This window comes from Bufo bufo, chromosome 2 (genome assembly GCF_905171765.1).
Source record: "Bufo bufo chromosome 2, aBufBuf1.1, whole genome shotgun sequence".
In the NCBI taxonomy this organism is placed as follows: Eukaryota; Metazoa; Chordata; class Amphibia; order Anura; family Bufonidae; genus Bufo; species Bufo bufo.
Genome location: NC_053390.1, coordinates 556,527,068 through 556,548,711, shown reverse-complemented (window position 1 = coordinate 556,548,711; position 21,644 = coordinate 556,527,068). Strand labels below are relative to the sequence as shown.

Here is a 21,644-nt window from a genome sequence, read left to right as displayed (position 1 = left end):
CTGTGGCAGCGATCACTCCTCCCCAGTCACTTTGCACTGGCTTGTGTAATAGGCAGATGAGCGCCGATAAACATTTATTTATTTATTTGCAGCCCCATTGAAATGGAGCGATGTGACAATGTGGCCCCCAGACCAAAAAAGGTTGTGCACCCCTGCTCTATACCAACTATTGGTAAATACTAAACCAGAACTGAGGTGCAAAAAGTTGTATTTTAGTTCAAGCGGCATGCCCCTTTGTGGAATAGGTGCAGAGACACTAACGTTTCTGCAACAAGTCTGCCATGTGTGAACAGCCCCTTTCCCCACACTAGCTGTCTGAGAGCCTTTTTATGACACGACCCTGTGTGTTATAGGGTATGATGTGGAGGCTGACTCCCTCACGTTATACACCTGTGTGGGGGAATAAGATGCCGCACGTCCCCGGATCTTCTCCTCACTTGACCCCAGTGAAGCGCGCGCGCGCCCCCCACCAGCCATGCGCGTGCACCGCGCCGTCACGTGAACGCAAGAGGCGGGGTGTGAAGTGCTAAAGCGGGACGCAGAGGACACTGTACGGGACACGCAGAATACGCAGGGACCGTGTGCCTGACGAATGAGGAGCTGAGCTCGAGCCGTATCCGTGTAAATATACGTAGAGTAGAGCGCGCTGAGTAAATGTGGTTGAGGGACGTGAAATAAAAGCAGCCGCTAGTGGCAGCAATCAATAAAGCAGAGCATTGACTGTAAGCAGCGCCTTATCTGCGTGCGCCCACATAGTCACCCCACCCCCTCTCTTATTGCAGGTCCGGTTCGTGAGAACTCGGTGACGTCAGAGCTCTCGCGAGATCCTGCCTGGAGAGGCAACGCAGTGTCTGAGGAGGAGGAGGCCAGAGAGACATGATGATGATGGAGCCGCCGTTACCGCCTGCCCAGGAGCCGCAGCAGACGAGCGGAATCCGTGAGGACGACCAAGAGAAAAGTCCGAGCCGGACCAGCGGCGGGAGTCACGGGGCAGCCAGTGAGGCACCCGCGGAGCTAAGCAAATCTGCCAGGGGCTTGGTCAGGATGTGCGACCTGCTGCTGAAGAAGAAGCAACAGCGCCAGCGGAGACAGCAGGGAGCTGGGGCCTTGCCGGCCTCACCCACCGGGGCCGGGCCTCCGGGGAGAAGCCGCAGGCAGAAGCGGAGCCGGAGCAGCCGCACGGCCAGCAGCAGCGACACCGACAAGAGCAGCGAGAGCGGCGGCAGCAGCAGCCAAGACGACGACGACGAGGAAGAGGTGTCCGAGGTGGGAGTCCCGGGCTGGAGGGAGGGAGGGGCAGCCCGTACCTGGGGCACACGTGAGGCCGGCTCGGTCACTCGCATTGAGGGACACCTGACATGTTTGTTTCTACACTTCCTGTCAGTAGCTAGCCTGGCTGATCACGGGAAAAGGGGGCTGCCATCAAGCTTCAGGGGTTCATGTGGCCATAGAAGTGTAGTAGATCTGCATAGTGTTCTCGGGGCACCACTGGCTTGCTTTGAAAATAATTCTTGGTGGTCTTTCTGGGTTGGGCTGTTCCTGACTCGGAGACCGTAGCGGTCTTACATTCTGCGTATTGTATACATGCTGCTTTCTAGTAGGCAGGGGTTATCATGGGTGTACGGGTAGCGGCATGGGACACTATTCACATTAGTGTCATGGCTTCCGTTATTACGGGAGTTACGTGTACGACGGTTCCTGTGACGTGTAGACCTGTGTGTGTATATAATATATGTTACAGGACAGCAGACTGTCAGAGAGGACTGGGACCTGATAAAATGGAAACTAACGTCCGTGTGAACAGACTCCAAAGCTGGCCGTACGTGAGATAACTGTTGGGCTGATGACCATTTGGTCGACGGCTATTTCTTTTGATCCCCCTCCGCCCATGAAGGGATGAGCCAGTTGTATGGATCAATCTCATCAACCAGAGTTCTTCACCTGGTAAAGGCTGACACCCCCCTGCTTCAGGTCAGTGGCGCATGAACAGCGATGCTCCTGAAGCCTACTTGGAGCATTGTCGGTGCTGGGCGACATGTCTGGCCCTGTCAGTCCAGCAGCGGGGACGGCCCCTCGCAGGTGAAGAACTCTGGTTGATTCTCCCATCCCTACTCTCATACTTGGCCCTGCATGCATATGTAGTGAAAGGGGAGAAGGTCCAGACACCCCTGGCAGTGGCGTATCTCCCCGTGACACAAAGGATCGGGCATCAAAATCCAGAATGCCTGATCCTTATCTCTAGTGTTGAGCAAACTTGTGTTTTAAGTTCGGCGTCTAAAGTTCGGGTTATCGAAGCATCGCCTTATGGATTCTAAATTCCGTTATGGTCCGTGGTAGCGGAATCCATAACTCAGTTCTTCGATAACCCGAACTTTAGACACTACTTATCTCCTATCAACATTACCTGCCAGGAGAGAGGTGGAATGACAGCACTCACTTTAGATGGTGGGTTCGACTGACATAGCTCTAGTATGTATGGCCAGCTTAAAGCGGCAGTCCAGGTGAAGAAGAAAAAAGTCCCCGTGGGCTGAAAATGGGTTAAAATAACCTATCCTCATGCTGCCATTTCTGCAGTGCCTGCGCCCCCTCCGACTTCTCTCCTGTACAGGAGACTAGATGAGCACACAACCGCCTGAAAGTGCTGAGCCGTCACATACACGGACTGATGCTGTCCTCCATCCAGTGCCATAGCTAGTGAAATAAGAGGAGCGTACAGCCAACAGGAATTAGGCATAATGCTCCAGCCTAAAGCCGGGCAGAGAGATGGCGTAGATCTGTCTAAACAGGTGATTTTGGCAGTTTTTAGCCAATAGCTGCTACAGTTCTTTGTGCGAATGATCAAGTCGGCCATAGTCAACCACCAAGTGATGCATATGGCAAACTGGGTCTCTCCCAGGGGCTTTTCTCTTGTGTCCCCTACCCCTTTTGCTGATTTCTGACTGTATATGGTTATAAATGTGTGCAAAGCTGTTGGCCATAGGAACAACTGGTCAGTCTAAAGGGAGCCTATTATAGAGCAGGAGGAGCTGAGCTGGGAAAAGATTCAGTAAAACTTAAAATGTAATTTAAATTCCTGCTCATTCTGGGCTTTGAAGTCAAGGAGACGGTCCTATCAGTGACTGACAGCCTTCCCTCCATGACTGTGTATACAGAGATAGCTGTCAGTCACTGACTGAGGACAAGGAGACGGTCCTATCAGTGACTGACAGTCTTCCCTCCATGACTGTGTATACAGAGATAGCTGTCAGTCACTGACTGAGGACAAGGAGACGGTCCTATCAGTGACTGACAGTCTTCCCTCTATGGCTGTGTATACAGAGATAGCTGTCAGTCACTGACTGAGGACAAGGAGACGGTCCTATCAGTGATTGACAGCCTTCCCTCTATGACTGTGTATACAGAGATAGCGGTCAGTCACTGACTGAAGACAAGGAGACGGTCCTATCAGTGACTGACAGCCTTCCCTCTATGACTGTGTATACAGATATAGCTGTCAGTCACTGACTGAAGACAAGGAGACGGTCCTATCAGTGACTGACAGGCTTCCCTCTATGACTGTGTATACAGGGATAGCTGTCAATCACTGACTGAAGACAAGGAGATGGTCCTATCAGTGACTGACATCCTTCCCTCTGACTGTGTATACAGAGATAGCTGTCAATCACTGACTGAAGACAAGGAGATGGTCCTATCAGTGACTGACATCCTTCCCTCTGACTGTGTATACAGATATAGCTGTCAGTCACTGACTGAGGACAAGGAGACGGTCCTATCAGTGACTGACAGTCTTCCCTCTATGACTGTGTATACAGAGATAGCTGTCAGTCCCTGATAGGACTCCTACTTGACTTCACAGCCCAGGATGACCAGGAATTTAAATGAATGAATGACAAGTTATACTGAAATGTTCCCATAAAACTATATATCACCCTGCTCAGCTCCTCCTGCTCTATAAGATGCTGCCTGCAGATTACATTGCACTTTCATGGTGACAGATTCCCTTTAAAAAATCATGCACATGGCTGTGTGGCAGCTCCATACAACCTCCAAATTGAACAGAGTGCTAATTGTGCTTCCTTAGGCCTCTTTCGCGCGAGTAGGTACCCAATTGCAGTCAGTTTTGACTGCGATTGCGTTCCGTTGTTCAGTTTTTATCGCGCGGGTGCAATGTGTTTTGCACGCGCGTGATAAAAAACTGAATGTGGTACCCAGACCCGAACTTCACACAAGGTTGTGTAGATTGTATTATTTTCCCTTATAACATGGTTGTAAGGGAAAATAATAGCATTCTGAATACAGAATGCATAGTACAATAGGGCTGGAGGGGTTAAAAAAATAAATATTTAACTCACCTTAATCCACTTGTTCGCGCCGCTGGCTTCTCTTCTGTCTTCTTTTTTGAGGAATAGGACCTTTGATGATGTCACTATGCTCATCACATTGTCCATCACCATGGTAATGGATCATGTGATGAGCGTAGTGACGTCATCAAAGATCCTATTACTCAAAAAAGAAGACAGAAGAGAAGCCGGGCTGCGCGAGCAAGTGGATTAAGGTGAGTTAAATTATTTTTTTTTAACCCCTCCAGCCCTATTGTACTATGCATTTTGTATTCAGAATGCTATTATTTTCCCTTACAACCATGTTATAAGGGAAAATAATAAAGATCGGGTCCCCATCCCGATCGTCTCCTAGCAACCGTGCGTGAAAATCGCACAGCATCCGCACTTGCTTGCGATTTACACGCAGCCCTATTCACTTCTACGGGGCCTGCGTTGCGTGAAAAACGCACAATATAGAACATGCTGCGATTTTCACGTAACGCAAAAGTGATGCGTGAAAATCACCGCTCATGTGCACAGCCCCATAGAAATGAATGGGTCCAGATTCAGTGCGGGTACAATGCGTTCACCTCATGCATTGCACCCGCACGGAAATCTCGTCCGTGTGAAAGAGGCCTTGGGCTACTTTCACACTAGCGTCTTTGCTTTCTGTTTCTGAGATCAGTCATGGGCTCTCACAAGCGTCCAAAACGGATCAGTTTTGCCCTAATGCATTCTGAATGGAAAAGAATCCGCTCAGAATGCGTCAGTTTGTCTCCGATCAGTCTCCATTCCACTCTGGAGGTGGACACCAGAACACTGCCTGCAGCGTTTTGCTGTCCGCCTGACGAAACTGAGCCAAACTGATCCGTTCTGACACACAATGTAAGTCAATGGGGATGGATCAGTTTTCTATGACACAATCTGGCACTATAGAAAACTGATCCGTCCTCCATTGACTTTCATTGGTGTTCAAGACGGACCGTCATGGCTATAGAAGACATAATACAAACGGATCCGTTCTGCGGTTGTATTATTGTAACAGAAGCTTTTTTGCAGATCCATGACGGATCCGCCCAAACTGCGAGTGTGAAAGTAGCCTTAGGCTACTTTCACACTGGCGTTTCTGGGTCCGCTTGTGAGATCCGTTTCAGCCCCAATGCATTCTGAATGGATAAGGATCCGTTCAGAATGCATCAATTTGGCTGCGTTTTGGTCTCCGTTGCGTTTTTTAGGCGGTCACTAAAACGCAGCTTGCAGCATTTTGGTGTCCGCCTGACGATGCAGAGCCAAACGGATCCGTCCTAAGTCAATAGGGACGGATCCGTTTTTCACTGACACTATATGGTGCAATTGAAAACGGATCCGTCCCCCATTGACTTTCAATGTAAGTCAAGATGGATCCGTTTTGACTTGAACTTTTTTTTTAATGAATAATGCAAACTGATCCGTTATGAACAGATACAAGCGTTTGCATTATCGGTGCGGATCCGTCTGTGCATATACAAGACGGATCCGCGCCGAACGCCAGTGTGAAAGTAGTCTTAGACTTGTGTGCAGTATAGTGTACCTCTGTATGCCTCTGATCTCCTCCAGATTCATATGTAGGATTATCTCGTCAGATCCTGAATGAATGCTACCATCAAGTGCTCTTCTAGAATAAGCCCTGTAACCCAGCACCCCAGAGAGCACTATAGTTTGTTCCTAAAGCCATGTGGAGGTTTTGAATCCTCAGTAGTGCTGCCCTATACCATAGCTTTTGTGCTTTAAGTCAGAGTATACCTGTAGTTACCTCGGTATTACTTCTACATCTTGACCAGAACCAGGCTTGGGTTGTTGAGGATTGTCAGTGCAGAATTTATGTAGCAGATCCCCAAATGAAGTTCATTGTAATGCACAAAATCCCTTAGGCCTCTTTCACACTTGCTGTCCGCCCGGATGTGATGCACGTAGCAAACGCATAGAATCCAGACCCATTAATTCAAATGCATCTCTGCACATGGCGTGTTTCATCTCTGCGTTCAGGAAAAGTCGCAGCATGTTCTATATTGTGTTTTTCATGCAGCCCTGGCTCCATACAAGAGAATGAGGTTTGCATGAAAAACGTAATGCGTTCGCAGACAAAATTGATTGAACTTTCTTGAAGGACTATCCATTTTTCCAGAACAGATCCTGACACAATCCGTATCACTTGTGTTAGAGGCCTTAGGCCGGGTTCACGTCACGGTTTAGTTTTCTGATCTGTCAGATGAACACAGAAATAAATTGACCGTCTATTATGCTCATTTATGCACATACAGCATCCGTTTTAGCTGTTCCAGTCTGCGATCTGGTATTTTAGACGGAAAAAAAGTCTTGCATGCAGGACTTTCGTCTCCGCTCAAAAATCATATTCTGAGTGGACACCGAACGGACCCTATTATATATAGTCTATGGGGTCTTTAGGCTCCGTTACGCTTGGTTATCTGCAGAATCCGTTCTTTCCATTCTCCTGCTCCTCAACGGAGCTGGAGAGCGGAAATTAGAAACAGTGATGTGAAAGGAGCCTAACCTGAGATGAGTCCTGTCCCTGACTCATCTCAGGGACAGGACTCATCTCGGGTTAATTTGCATATGTATCAAATATTTTTTTTACACAATAAAGGCAGACCGCTATGGGGACTGGATATTGCGGATGTGCTAGCGGCCATCTAGCAACCTATGTCCTCAGCTCTATACACAAAATCCCGGTGACAGGTTCCCTTTAAAGGAAAATGGAGATGACATTTCTAAACTTCACTTTTTTGGCAGATTTTTGACTTTAACACATCGAGGGTTAACAGCCAAACAAAACTCAATATTTATTACCCTGATTCTGCGGTTTACAGAAACGCCCCACATGTGGTCGTAAACTGATGTAAGGGCACACGGCAGGGCGCAGAAGAAAAGGAGCGCTGTATGGTTTTTGGAAGGCAGATTTTGCTGGACTGTTTTTTAGATGCCATGTCCCATTTTAAGCCCCCCTGATGCACCCTTACAGTAGAAACTCACAAAAAGTGAACCCATTTTGGAAACTAGGGGATAAGGTGCCAGTTTTATTAGTACTATTTTGGGGTACATATAATTTTTAATTGCTCTATATTACGGTACATTTTCTAGTGAGGCAAAGTAACCAAAAATTGCTGTTTTGGCACTGTTTTTATTTTTTACAGCATTCATCTCACAGGGTAGATCATGTGCTATTTTTATAGACCAAGTAGTTACGGACACAATGATATCAAATATGTCTACTTTCTTTGTTTCAATTTTACATAATAAAGCATTTTTTGAAAAAAAAAATGTTTTGTCTCTATTTTCTGAACACCAGATTATTTTATATATTTTTTCTGCCGATAGTCTGGTGCAGGGGCTCATTTTTTGCCGGAACAGTTGACGTTTTTATTGGTACCATTTTTGGGTACATATAATTTTTTTGATCATTTATTTCACTTTATAGGGTAAGGTGACCAAAAAATTGGTTTTAGCACAGTTTTTATTGATTTAGTTTACAGCGTTCCCTTAAAGGATTAGGTCATGTGACATTTTTATAGAGCAGATTTACAGATGTGCCAATAATATGTATACTTTTTCTTATTTAAGTCTTGCGCAATAATATTTTTGAATAAAAAAATGCAGTTTTTTTGACCGATTGTCTTAGGCAAGGTCTAATTTTTTTGTGGGATGAGTTGACTGTTTGGTACTATTTGGGTGGCATACGCCTTATTGATCGCTTGGAGTTGCAATTTTTGTGATGTAAGGTGACAAAAAATGGCTTTTTTTGGCACTGTTTTTATACATTGTTTTACGATGTTCACTTGAGGGGTTAGGTCATGTTATATTTTTATAGAGCTGGTTGTTACGGACGCGGCGATACCTAATATGTATACTTTTTATTTATTTATTTCACTTTAGCACAATAATAGAATTTTTGAAACAAAGTTTTAATGTCTCCATGTTCTGAAAGCTATTTTTTTTTTTTTTTTGAGTGATTTTCCTATATAGGGGCTAATTATTTTTCGGGATGAGGTGACTTTTTGGTACCATTTTGTGGGACATAGGCCTTTTTGATCATTTGGAGTTGCACTTTTTGTGATGTAAAGTGCCAAATATGGCTTTTGTTTGACACTTTATTTTTATTATAATTTTTTTTTATTTTTATGGTGTTTATCGGACAGGGTGGATTATGTAATATATTTATAGAGCCGGTCGTTATGGACGCGGCAATACCAAATATGTCTAATTTTATTTTTATTTTATACTTTGTGTCCCCCATAAGGTCATACAAGACCTCTGGGGGACATTTACCTTCACTTTTCACCATTTATTTCTCCTGTACTGGGGCTGACTTAGTAGCCCCAGTTACAGGGGAAATACACCCCCCAGAGAGGCTGTACAGCAGAATACAACACTGTACAGCCTCAGTGCAGGGCTGATCGAGGTCTGTAGAAGACCCGACAGCTCCTGCACGGCCCTGGCGGTCACATGATCACCGGGACAGGAATTGCATTGCGCTTCCTGGTCTGTATGCACAGCGCTCACTGAACGCTGTGTATGCAGCGATTTAGAAGGCAGGAACACCTGGCAACTGTCCCTGCCTCCTCTCTGAGGTACCCTGCTGTCACTGACAGCGAGCCCCCCGCTCGGCAGCTGCACCATTAGCGTACAGCTGCCATCTCTGAAAAGACGTTCAGCAAAGTCAGATCAGAGTTAAACATCCACCCATAGGACGTTTATATCCTATGGGTGGATGTGAAGTGGTTAATTAGAGCACACCGTGGCATGTGCGACTGTCTGGTACTGGGGTCCACAACTCGACTGCGCTGTGCCGTCACACACGGCAGATATTGTGAAAGAAAATGTATGTAACTGGAAATCATTTCCACCCATCTGAATGGCCTTTCCAGAGATCCGTGTGCTGCCATTCTCATCTGTCACAGGGATTTTCTGCAACAAAATCTGGCTGTGTGTGCTGCCATATAGTGCTCTCTGGGGCGCGGTATTATATAGAGGATTCAGAAAGACCATCTGATGGAGCATGTCACAATTTGTATTCTGTCGGATTAGTTTAAGATTGGACAGGATAAACCTCTAGGAAATCTGAGGCACGCGTCATGTCTCTGACTGGAGCGTTCTCTGCCTCAGATATAACGGGTAATGCACTGGATGGAGGATCACCAGTAGCTGACAGCACCAGTCCGTGTATGTGATGGCTCAGCAGTCTCCTGTACGGTCAGGGCACTGCCAACCATTCCTAATGGAACAACAGAACTTTTCCATTAGAAAAGTTAATAAGGTTTGGAAGAATAAATCTTAGGCTAAATGCTTGCGATCAGGTTTGCGTGCAGAAAATCTGCACCGTAGGTCATGTGCGTTGTATTTTATGTATGAGAATTTGAAGTTCTCCTGCACACCATGCAGATTTTTTCCGTGAGGCTTTTGACCTATGGTGCGGATTTTAAAATCTGCAGCATGTCAATTTATTTTAGTTTTCTTGTCTGGATTTTCTCCAATCACTTCAATGGGGACAGTAAAATCCGCACCAGTTGATGCGGATTGACTGCACGGATTTCCCTGCGAACACCTGCAGATTTCAGTGTGGATTGTCCTGAATAAATCCTTAAAGGGACACTGACAGGCCCAATAAGCATATTTAGGTGTGTGTATATATATATATATATATATATATATATATATATATAACAGTACAGGTCTTCTAAGGCTACTTTCACACCTGCGTTCAGGTGTCCGCTCGTGAGCTCCGTTTGAAGGAGCTCACGAGCGGTCCTGAACGCAGCCGCCCGGCCGCAATGCATTCTCAATGGAGGCGGATCCACTGAGAATGCATCCGCCTGCCAGCGCTCAGCCTCCGCTCCGCTCAGTGAGCGGACACCTGAACGCTGCTTGCAGCGTTCGGGTGTCCGCCTGGCCGTGCGGAGGCGAGCGGATCCGTCCAGACTTACAATGTAAGTCAATGGGGACGGATCCGCTTGAAGATGACACCAAATGGCTCAATCTTCAAGCGGATCCGTTCCCCATTGACTTACAATGTAAAGTCTGAACGGATCCGCTCAGGCTACTTTCATACTTAGAAAATTTTCTAAGTTTTAATGCAGACGGATCCGTTCTGAACGGATGCGAACGTCTGCATTATCGGAGCGGATCCGTCTGATGAAACATCAGACGGATCCGCTCCGAACGCTAGTGTGAAAGTAGCCTAAAGTGTATTAAAAGCATATAAGTATACCCCCTGTCCACCTTATAAATACAGTAAACTGAAGTTTTATAACCTGGTTGAATCGTCTTCATTCTGCCCAAGGGGTGGCGTTTCAGCTACACTTCTGCCCAGCCAGCCGCCCCCAACTGCCGTTTTGAAGCGCCGCCCAGCTCATCAATATTCACTTCGCTGGGCGGCTACTAGTGTCTCCGACTTCACAAGATCCGGCGCATGCCCAATACAATCCTATGGGCATCGGCCTCCGTCTCATCTTCAGCACTAGTATTAACCCCTTCTGAGGTGTAAGAGAGCAGCGCTCTGAAGCGCTGCTCTGAACAGTGCCCGGCGCATGCGCATAATGCAGAGGCTGTAGCGGCCTCTAAGATAAAGACTGAACGCAGGCACGATGTGATCCCGGCCAGTGAAGGTGCCGGGCGCATGCGCTTTAGATGAGACGGAGGCCGATGCCCATAGGCTTGTATTGGGCATGCGCCGGATCTTGTGAAGTCGGGGACACTAGTAGCCGCCCAGCGAAGTGAATATTGATGAGCTGGGCGGCGCTTCAAAACAGCAGTTGGGGGCGGCTGGCTGGGCAGAAGTGGAGATGAAACGCCGCCCCTTGGGCAGAATGAAGACTATTCAACCAGGTTATAAAACTTCAGTTTACTGTATTTATAAGGTGGACAGGGGGTATACTTATATGCTTTTAATACACTTTAGAAGACCTGTACTGTAAATATTATATATATATATATATATATATATATATATATATATATATATATATATATATATATATATATATATATATATATATATTACACCTAAAGAATTATTAGGAACACCATACTAATACGGTGTTGGACCCCCTTTTGCCTTCAGAACTGCCTTAATTCTACGTGGCATTGATTCAACAAGGTGCTGATAGCATTCTTTAGAAATGTTGGCCCATATTGATAGGATAGCATCTTGCAGTTGATGGAGATTTGAGGGATGCACATCCAGGGCACGAAGCTCCCGTTCCACCACATCCCAAAGATGCTCTATTGGGTTGAGATCTGGTGACTGTGGGGGCCATTTTAGTACAGTGAACTCATTGTCATGTTCAAGAAACCAATGTGAAATGATTCCAGCTTTGTGACATGGTGCATTATCCTGCTGGAAGTAGCCATCAGAGGATGGATACATGTTCTCATTCTGTTTACGCCAAATTGGGACTCTACCATTTGAATGTCTCAACAAAAATCGAGACTCGTCAGACCAGGCAACACTTTTCCAGTCTTCAACAGTCCAATTTTGGTGAGCTCGTGCAAATTGTAGCCTCTTTGTCCTATTTGTAGTGGAGATGAGTGGTACCCGGTGGGGTCTTCTGCTGTTGTAGCCCATCCGCCTCAAGGTTGTGCGTGTTGTGGCTTCACAAATGCTTTGCTGCATACCTCGGTTGTAACGAGTGGTTATTTCAGTCAACGTTGCTCTTCTATCAGCTTGAATCAGTCGGCCCATTCTCCTCTGACCTCCAGCATCCACAAGGCATTTTTGCCCACAGGACTGCCGCATACTGGATGTTTTTCCCTTTTCACACCATTCTTTGTAAACCCTAGAAATGGTTGTGCGTGAAAATCCCAGTAACTGAGCAGATTGTGAAATACTCAGACCGGCGCGTCTGGCACCAACAACCATGCCACGCTCAAAATTGCTTAAATCACCTTTCTTTCCCATTCTGACATTCGGTTTGGAGTTCAGGAGATTGTCTTGACCAGGACCACCCCCCTAAATGCATTGAAGCAAAACTGCCATGTGATTGGTTGACTAGATAATTGCATTAATGAGAAATAGAACAGGTGTTCCTAATAATTCTTTAGGTGTGTGTGTGTGTATATATATATCAGTACAGACCAAAAGTTTGGACACACCTTCTCATTCAAAGAGTTATCTTTATTTTCATGACTATGAAAATTGTAGATTCACACTGAAGGCATCAAAACTATGAATTAACACATGTGGAATTATATACATAACAAACAAGTGTGAAACAACTGAAAATATGTCATATTCTAGGTTCTTCAAAGTAGCCACCTTTTGCTTTGATTACTGCTTTGCACACTCTTGGCATTCTCTTGATGAGCTTCAAGAGGTGGTCCCCTGAAATGGTTTTCACTTCACAGGTGTGCCCTGTCAGGTTTAATAAGTGGGATTTCTTGCCTTATAAATGGGGTTGGGACCATCAGTTGCATTGAGGAGAAGTCAGGTGGATACATAGCTCCTAGTCCTACTGAATAGACTGTTAGAATTTGTATTATGGCAAGAAAAAAGCAGCTAAGTAAAGAAAAACGAGTGGCCATCATTACTTTAAGAAATGAAGGTCAGTCAGTCAGCCGAAAAATTGGGAAAACTTTGAAAGTAAGGGCTATTTGACCATGAAGGAGAGTGATGGGGTGCTGCGCCAGATGACCTGGCCTCCACAGTCACCGGACCTGAACCCAATCGAGATGGTTTGGGGTGAGCTGGACTGCAGAGTGAAGGCAAAAGGGCCAACAAGTGCTAAGCATCTCTGGGAACTCCTTCAAGACTGTTGGAAGACCATTTCAGGGGACTACCTCTTGAAGCTCATCAAGAGAATGCCAAGAGTGTGCAAAGCAGTAATCAAAGCAAAAGGTGGCTACTTTGAAGAACCTAGAATATGACATATTTTCAGTTGTTTCACACTTGTTTGTTATGTATATAATTCCACATGTGTTAATTCATAGTTTTGATGCCTTCATAGTCATGAAAATAAAGAAAACTCTTTGAATGAGAAGGTGTGTCCAAACTTTTGGTCTGTACTGTGTGTGTGTGTGTATATATGTGTGTATATATATATATATATATATATATATCTCTCTCTATCTATCTACATATCTACCTAAATATGCTTATTGGGCCTGTCAGTGTCCCTTTAAGGTTAATATTTTGTTATGCAGTGGAAAGTGGAAATATCTGTAGCGACGGCTTGTCTGTAAGCACGTGACTATAGGTTTTGTTGCTGGAGGTAAGTACACATACAGCTCGGCCTGCAGTCACCTGGGTCGTAGTTGTCATTATTCCAGCCTTCAGTATCTACACAGCTCTGATCAAAGGTCATAACAGGACAGAAAGTCACGATGCAGATTGCTATAAACTATATACGTAGTACGACATTACCAGCCTTGGAGCTGATATCCCGTATCGTGTATGTATGTATATGTATGTGTGTGTATATATATATATATATATATATATATATATATATATCTATATATATCTATATAATCTCTCTATCTCTGTGATCAGTGATTGTCCACACTAGTTTCTCAAATGATGGTTAGCTGGAATGGATGACATCCATCAATTTGGATGAGTTTACAGGCTGTCTAGACCTGCACCAGATTTATTTTAGGGGTCAGGCAGGATGATAAATGTGGAGCAGGGATAGACACTTCTTTGCTTACTTCAAGACAGAATTATATGCCTAATCGTGGGGCAATTATGGAGCAAAAAGTTGGGTCTTTGGCCTAGCTTCCATTCCTGTAAAGCGCAGCACCTTCCTGCCAAGCCCTGGAATAAGGTATCGACAACCATGTTGTACTACTTTTTAGACCGATTCTAGACTCTGACACATCAGTAAATCTGGCCCATTGTTTGCCAGTAGCACATTACCCTGTCTAAAGAGGGTGTTGCTGCCAGCAAACAATGACTGTGTGTTGGGATGAACAATCTCAAAAAGGAAATAAAATGCATTGACATAAGTATTCAGACACTTTACTCAGTATTTAGTTGGATGGGGACTGTCGGTGGACAGACATTTTTAGGTCTCCCAGAGATGTTCAGTTGGGTTAAAGTCATTGAGAGTTGTCCTTAAAGGGTTTCTGTCACCCGAAAAATGGGTATTAAGCTGGCTGACTTTAGTGATGTGCTGATGTCAGTTGAACATAACTATATTAGGGCCATCTCACTGCCTGAAGCCTTTATTGAGAAAAACGAACTGTTATAATATGCTAATTAGCCTCTATGAGCGGGGGGGGGAGCGGCTCTGTTTGCCCACCTCTTTTCATGCCATTCTTCTCTTGATTGCCAGGGCCAGGGCAGCGCTGCTCTCCTCCCGCCGGCCGTGTCTGCAGTGTAAATCTCGCGCTGTTAAGTATTCGGCACAGGCGCAGTGAGGAAGCCAGCAGCCGCCAAGTGTCCTTCCCTGCCTGTGCCAGATACTGAACGGCGCGAGATTTATACTGCAGCCGGCGGAAGGAGAGCAGCGCTGCCCTGGCCCTGTCAATCAAGAGAAGAAGGGCGTGAAAAGAGGTGGGCAAACAGAGCCCCCCCCTCACTGCTCCTAGAGGCTAATTAGCATATTTTAACAGTTCGTTTTTCTCAATAAAGGGTTCAGGCAGTGAGATGGCACTAATATACACTGCTCAAAAAAATAAAAGGAACACTTAAACAACACAATGTAACTCCAAGTCAATCACACTTCTGTGAAATCAAACTGTCCACTTAGGAAGCAACACTGAGTGACAATCAATTTCACATGCTGTTGTGCGAATGGGATAGACAACAGGTGGAAATTATAGGCAATTAACAAGACACCCCCAATAAAGGAGTGGTTCTGCAGGTGGTGACCACAGACCACTTCTCAGTTCCTATGCTTCCTGGCTGATGTTTTGGTCACTTTTGAATGCTGGCAGTGCTTTCACTCTAGTGGTAGAATGAGACGGAGTCTACAACCCACACAAGTGGCTCAGGTAGTGCAGCTTATCCAGGATGGCACATCAATGAGAGCTGTGGCAAGAAGGTTTGCTGTGTCTGTCAGCGTAGTGTCCAGAGCATGGAGGCGCTACCAGGAGACAGGCCAGTACATCAGGAGACGTGGAGGAGGGCAACAACCCAGCAGCAGGACCGCTACCTCTGCCTTTGTGCAAGGAGGAACAGGAGGAGCACTGCCAGAGCCCTTCAAAATGACCTTTAGCAGGCCACAAATGTGCATGTGTCTGCTCAAACGGTCAGAAACAGACTCCATGAGGGTGATATGAGGGCCCGACGTCCACAGGTGGGGGTTGAGCTTACAGCCCAACACCGTGCAGGACGTTTGGCATTTGCCAGAGAACACCAAGATTGGCAAATTCGCCACTGGCGCCCTGTGCTCTTCACAGATGAAAGCAGGTTCACACTGAGCACATGTGACAGAGTCTGGAGACGCCGTGGAGAACGTTCTGCTGCCTGCAACATCCTCTAGCATGACCGGTTTGGCATTGCGTCAGTAATGGTGTGGGGTGGCATTTCTTTGGAGGGCCGCACAGCCCTCCATGTGCTCGCCAGAGGTAGCCTGACTGCCATTAGGTACCGAGATGAGATCCTCAGACCTCTTGTGAGACCATATGCTGGTGCGGTTGGCCCTGGGTTCCTCCTAATGCAAGACAATGCTAGACCTCATGTGGCTGGAGTGTGTCGGCAGTTCCTGCAAGACAAAGGCATTGATGCTATGGACTGGCCCGCCTGTTCCCCAGACCTGAATCCAATTGAGCACATCTGGGACATCATGTCTCGCTCTATCCACCAACATCACGTTGCACCACAGACTGTCCAGGAGTTGGCAGATGCTTTAGGTCCATGTCTGGAGGAGATCCCTCAGGAGACTGTCCGCCACCTCATCAGGAGCATGCACAGGCATTGTAGGGAGGTCATACAGGCACGTGGAGGCCACACACACTACTGAGCCTCATTTTGACTTGTTTTAAGGACATTACATCAAAGCTGGATCAGCCTGTAGTGTGTTTTTCCACTTTAATTTTGAGTGTGACTCCAAATCCAGACCTCCATGCAGTGGTATCTTGGTTTTGTGCTGCCCTAGGCGACACTAAACTCGGGCACCCCCCCCTAATATAAATTTGACCCACCCCTTCCTGTCATGGCCAAACCCCTTCCTTTGTAAACCCCACCCCTTCCTCTTTAGGCTCCACCCTTTCCTGTTTTGCATAACAATATTAAGAAATTTATTGCGATAACGATATATATCGCGATAAATACCCGTTTAAAAGAAAAAAAAACACAAGAAGACGTTATACTGTATGGGGCAGCCTCAAGGAGACGTTATACTGTATGGGGCAGCCTCAAGGAGACGTTATACTGTATGGGGCAGCCTCGAGGAGATGTTATACTGTATGGGGCAGCCTCGAGGAGATGTTATACTGTATGGGGGCAGCCACAAGGAGATGTTGTACTGCATGGGGCATCCTCAAGGAGACGTTGTACTGCATGGGGCATCCTCAAGGAGACGTTGTACTGCATGGGGCATCCTCAAGAGACGTTGTACTGCATGGGGCATCCTCAAGGAGACGTTGTACTGCATGGGGCAGCCTCAATGAGACGTTGTACTGCATGGGGCAGCCTCAAGGAGACCTTATACTGCATGGGGCAGCCTCAAGGAGACCTTATACCGTATGGGGGCAGCCTCAAGGAGACCTTATACCGTATGGGGGCAGCCTCAAGGAGACCTTATACCGTATGGGGGCAGCCTCAAGGAGACCTTATACCGTATGGGGGCAGCCTCAAGGAGACCTTATACCGTATGGGGGCAGCCTCAAGGAGACCTTATACCGTATGGGGGCAGCCTCAAGGAGACCTTATACCGTATGGGGGCAGCCTCAAGGAGACCTTATACCGTATGGGGGCAGCCTCAAGGAGACCTTATACCGTATGGGGGCAGCCTCAAGGAGACCTTATACCGTATGGGGGCAGCCTCAAGGAGACCTTATACCGTATGGGGGCAGCCTCAAGGAGACCTTATACCGTATGGGGGCAGCCTCAAGGAGACCTTATACCGTATGGGGGCAGCCTCAAGGAGACCTTATACCGTATGGGGGCAGCCTCAAGGAGACCTTATACCGTATGGGGGCAGCCTCAAGGAGACCTTATACCGTATGGGGGCAGCCTCAAGGAGACCTTATACCGTATGGGGGCAGCCTCAAGGAGACCTTATACCGTATGGGGGCAGCCTCAAGGAGACCTTATACCGTATGGGGGCAGCCTCAAGGAGACCTTATACCGTATGGGGGCAGCCTCAAGGAGACCTTATACCGTATGGGGGCAGCCTCAAGGAGACCTTATACCGTATGGGGGCAGCCTCAAGGAGACCTTATACCGTATGGGGGCAGCCTCAAGGAGACCTTATACCGTATGGGGGCAGCCTCAAGGAGACCTTATACCGTATGGGGGCAGCCTCAAGGAGACCTTATACCGTATGGGGGCAGCCTCAAGGAGACCTTATACCGTATGGGGGCAGCCTCAAGGAGACCTTATACCGTATGGGGGCAGCCTCAAGGAGACCTTATACCGTATGGGGGCAGCCTCAAGGAGACCTTATACCGTATGGGGGCAGCCTCAAGGAGACCTTATACCGTATGGGGCAGCCTCAAGGAGACCTTATACCGTATGGGGGCAGCCTCAAGGAGACCTTATACCGTATGGGGGCAGCCTCAAGGAGACCTTATACCGTATGGGGGCAGCCTCAAGGAGACCTTATACCGTATGGGGGCAGCCTCAAGGAGACCTTATACCGTATGGGGGCAGCCTCAAGGAGACCTTATACCGTATGGGGGCAGCCTCAAGGAGACCTTATACCGTATGGGGGCAGCCTCAAGGAGACCTTATACCGTATGGGGGCAGCCTCAAGGAGACCTTATACCGTATGGGGGCAGCCTCAAGGAGACCTTATACCGTATGGGGGCAGCCTCAAGGAGACCTTATACCGTATGGGGGCAGCCTCAAGGAGACCTTATACCGTATGGGGGCAGCCTCAAGGAGACCTTATACCGTATGGGGGCAGCCTCAAGGAGACGTTATACCGTATGGGGGCAGCCTCAAGGAGACCTTATACCGTATGGGGGCAGCCTCAAGGAGACCTTATACCGTATGGGGGCAGCCTCAAGGAGACGTTATACCGTATGGGGGCAGCCTCAAAGAGACGTTATACCGTATGGGGGCAGCCTCAAAGAGACGTTATACCGTATGGGGGCAGCCTCAAAAAGACGTTATACCGTATGGGGGCAGCCTCAAGGAGACGTTATACCGTATGGGGCACTGGGGCAGCCACAAGGAGACGTTATACCGTATGGGGCACTGGGGCAGCCACAAGGAGACGTTATTCCGTATGGGGCACTGGGGCAGCCACAAGGAGACGTTATACTGTATGGGGCACTGGGGCAGCCACAAGGAGACGTTATACTGTATGGGGGATTGGGGGCTGCCACAAGCAAATAGTGCACTGTGTCTGTGTCATAAATAAAGGTGGGATGTCACATGTCAGACTGTCTATGGTGACCCTGGCCTCTCCTCGAGGCTGCCCCAGGCCATACAGTCTGTATGGGGCAGCCTCAAGGAGAGGCCAGGGCCACTATAGACAGTCTGACATGTGACATCCCACCTTTATTTATGACACAGACACAGTGCACTATTAGCTTGTGGCACTATTTGCTTTTTAACTCTCTTGTCTCACTCACTCCTGTTTGTTCCTCTGCCTGGACCTGGTCCTGGACACTCCTCGCAGGGTAGGTAGGCCAGGAGTCAGGCAAAGTGGCCAACTGTGTGAGGAGGGAGCCGGTCGACCGTCTGGGCAGACTTTTCCCGGCTGGCTGTGGCTGCCGCTTGTGTTGTGAATATTCTGACCCACTGCGCATGCGCAAATAAGACGACTCGGCGCAGGCGCAGTAGGAGCCGGAATTTTCTGCTACTACGGCTCCTACTGCGCTTCGGGCATGCGCACTGGGCCGGAATATTCTGCTACGGGGCCTGCGCCGACAAACCCCCAGCAGAGCCAGTCAGGAGCGGAGGGAAGAGACGCACCTCCCACGTCACTACTGGAAGTGACGTGGGTAGCAAGGCCGGGTAGGTAAGTGGTAAGTCACTCCTTCACTATGCGACGCCGGCGATGCTGCCGCTCGCAGCGGCATAGTGAAGGATCGGATCGATCGGCAAGTATTTGTGTACGTTAACTAACTAGGCAAACAAGGCATTTTGCCGCCCCATTGGCAAGTGCCGCCCCAGGCAAATGCCTTGTTTGCCTCGCGATAGATATGCCTCTGCCTCCATGGGTTGAAAAATTTGATTTACATTTTTTTATTTTTGTGTGATTTTTGTTGTCAGCACATTCAACTATGTAAAGAACAAAGTATTTCAGAAGAATATTTAATTAATTCAGATCTAGGATGTGTTATTTTTGTGTTTCCTTTATTTTTTTGAGCAGTGTAGTTATGTTCAACTGACATCAGCACATCCACTAATGTCGGCCAGCTTAATACCCATTTTTCAGGTGACAGAAACCCTTTAAGCCACTCCTGTGATGTCTAAGGCTACTTTCATACTGGCGTTTCTGGGTCTGCTTGTGAGATCCGTTTCAGGGCTCTCTCAAGCGGCCCAAAACTGATCAGTTTAGCCCCAATGCATTCTGAATGGATAAGGATCCGTTCAGAATGCATCAGTTTGCCTCCGTTCAGCCTCCATTCCGCTCTGGAGGCGGACACCAAAACGCTGCTTGCAGCGTTTTGATGTCCGTCTGACGAAACTGAGCCAAACGAATTTGTCCTGACTTACAATGTAAGTCAATGGGGACGGATCCGTTTTCACTGACACAATATGGTGCAATTGAAAACTGATCTGCCTCCCATTGACTTTCAATGTAAGTCAAAACTGATCCGTTTGCATTATCATGAAAAAAAAAAAAAATTTGAATGGTAATGCAAACGGTTCTGTTCTGAACGGATACAAGCGTTTGCATTATAGGTGCGGATCTGTCTGTGCAGATACCAGATGGATCCGCACCTAACTCAGGTGTGAAAGTAGCCTTAGCTGTGTGCTTAGGGTCATTGTCTTGTTGGAAGGTAAACCTTCGGTCCAGTCAGAGGTGTAGAGCACTCTGGATTAGGCCTCATGCACACGGCCGTGTGCGTCACGGATGCGGACCCTTTCACTTGAATGGGTCTACAATTCCGGAGATGTGGAACGGAGTCACAGAACGGAACACCGGAAGCACTACGGAGTGCTTTTGTGGTGTTTCTTTCCGTTGTTCCGCACCGTAAATAAATATGACGTCATATTTTTTTGCGGTGTGGACAGACCCCAGACCCATTCAACTTGAATGGGTCCGGCCTGCTGCACGGATGTTGCCCGTGCATTAGGGACCGCAATTGCGGTCCTCAATGCACGGAACAACTGCACAACGGCTTTGTGCATGAGGCCTTAGGTTTTCATTAAAGGGGTTGTGCAAGTAATTTTTTTTGTTCTTTGTATGTTTCTAGCTAACTAAATGTAAGGGGTTTACAATTCACTTCATCTGCAGTGGCTCCTTTCTCAGATTTCACTGAGGGTCACATTGACCTGTCATGTCAGCTTCTCCCCTGCTCTGATGTTTTGTGCACAAGTCTTCTGCCACTAGCAGCACAGACTCGGGGCTGGAGGCTTTGCTGAGCAGCTGCAGGCAGTGAAGAGACAAATTCTGGGCAAAGGATCTTCTGTCCTTGCCCTGAAACACTGATCCGACAGACAAGAGGAGTCCTGCAGAGCATTGCACAAGAACAGGTAGGGGGAATATCCCTGTGTGTATCAGCAGTGTCATTGTACAGCTGGGACTTGTAGTCCTACACATACAACATGACTGTTCCAGCAGTCAGACATTTCGCTTAGGCCAGCAATTTTATTCACTACATTTGCAGAGCAGGAAGAGGGGAAAGGTGGTCTTTGTATTATTTTTTTTTTTTGATTTTATAAAAATATTTTATTGGTCACAATCGTACAAGATAGAAAAATAGAAAGTTGAATCAAGTGCCGAAAGGCAGTCTTTGTTGACACCCATAAATATTAATGAGGAAAACTTCAGAGATTGTTGTTACTGCAGATAAACAGAGGCCAGAAAAGAACCAGCGAAGTGTATGTGTATGTGTATGTATATGTATATGTATATATATATATAATTTTTTTTGCCTAAAACTTGCTTAGTTTATGTATATATTGCTGACCATCAGATTTACAGTGCTGTATTTTATTTTACATAACTCGGGCAACCCCTTTAAGAACATCTCTGTACTTTG

The 21,644-nt window shown here is 47.1% G+C and overlaps 1 protein-coding gene across 4 annotated transcripts in view; it reads left to right on the top strand.

Annotated features, from left to right (window-relative positions):
- Positions 1-495: 495 nt before the first annotated feature.
- The window catches only part of ANKRD17 (ankyrin repeat domain 17), a 147,888-nt gene continuing 126,739 nt past the window's right edge, over positions 496-21,644 (top strand). For all 4 annotated transcript variants that reach the window (XM_040418131.1, XM_040418135.1, XM_040418130.1 and 1 more), the window contains exons 1-2: positions 496-621; positions 783-1,266. In XM_040418131.1, coding sequence (XP_040274065.1) covers positions 877-1,266 — 390 coding nt within the window. In that variant the 5' untranslated portion in view covers positions 496-621; positions 783-876. The remainder of the gene's footprint in view (positions 622-782; positions 1,267-21,644) is intronic.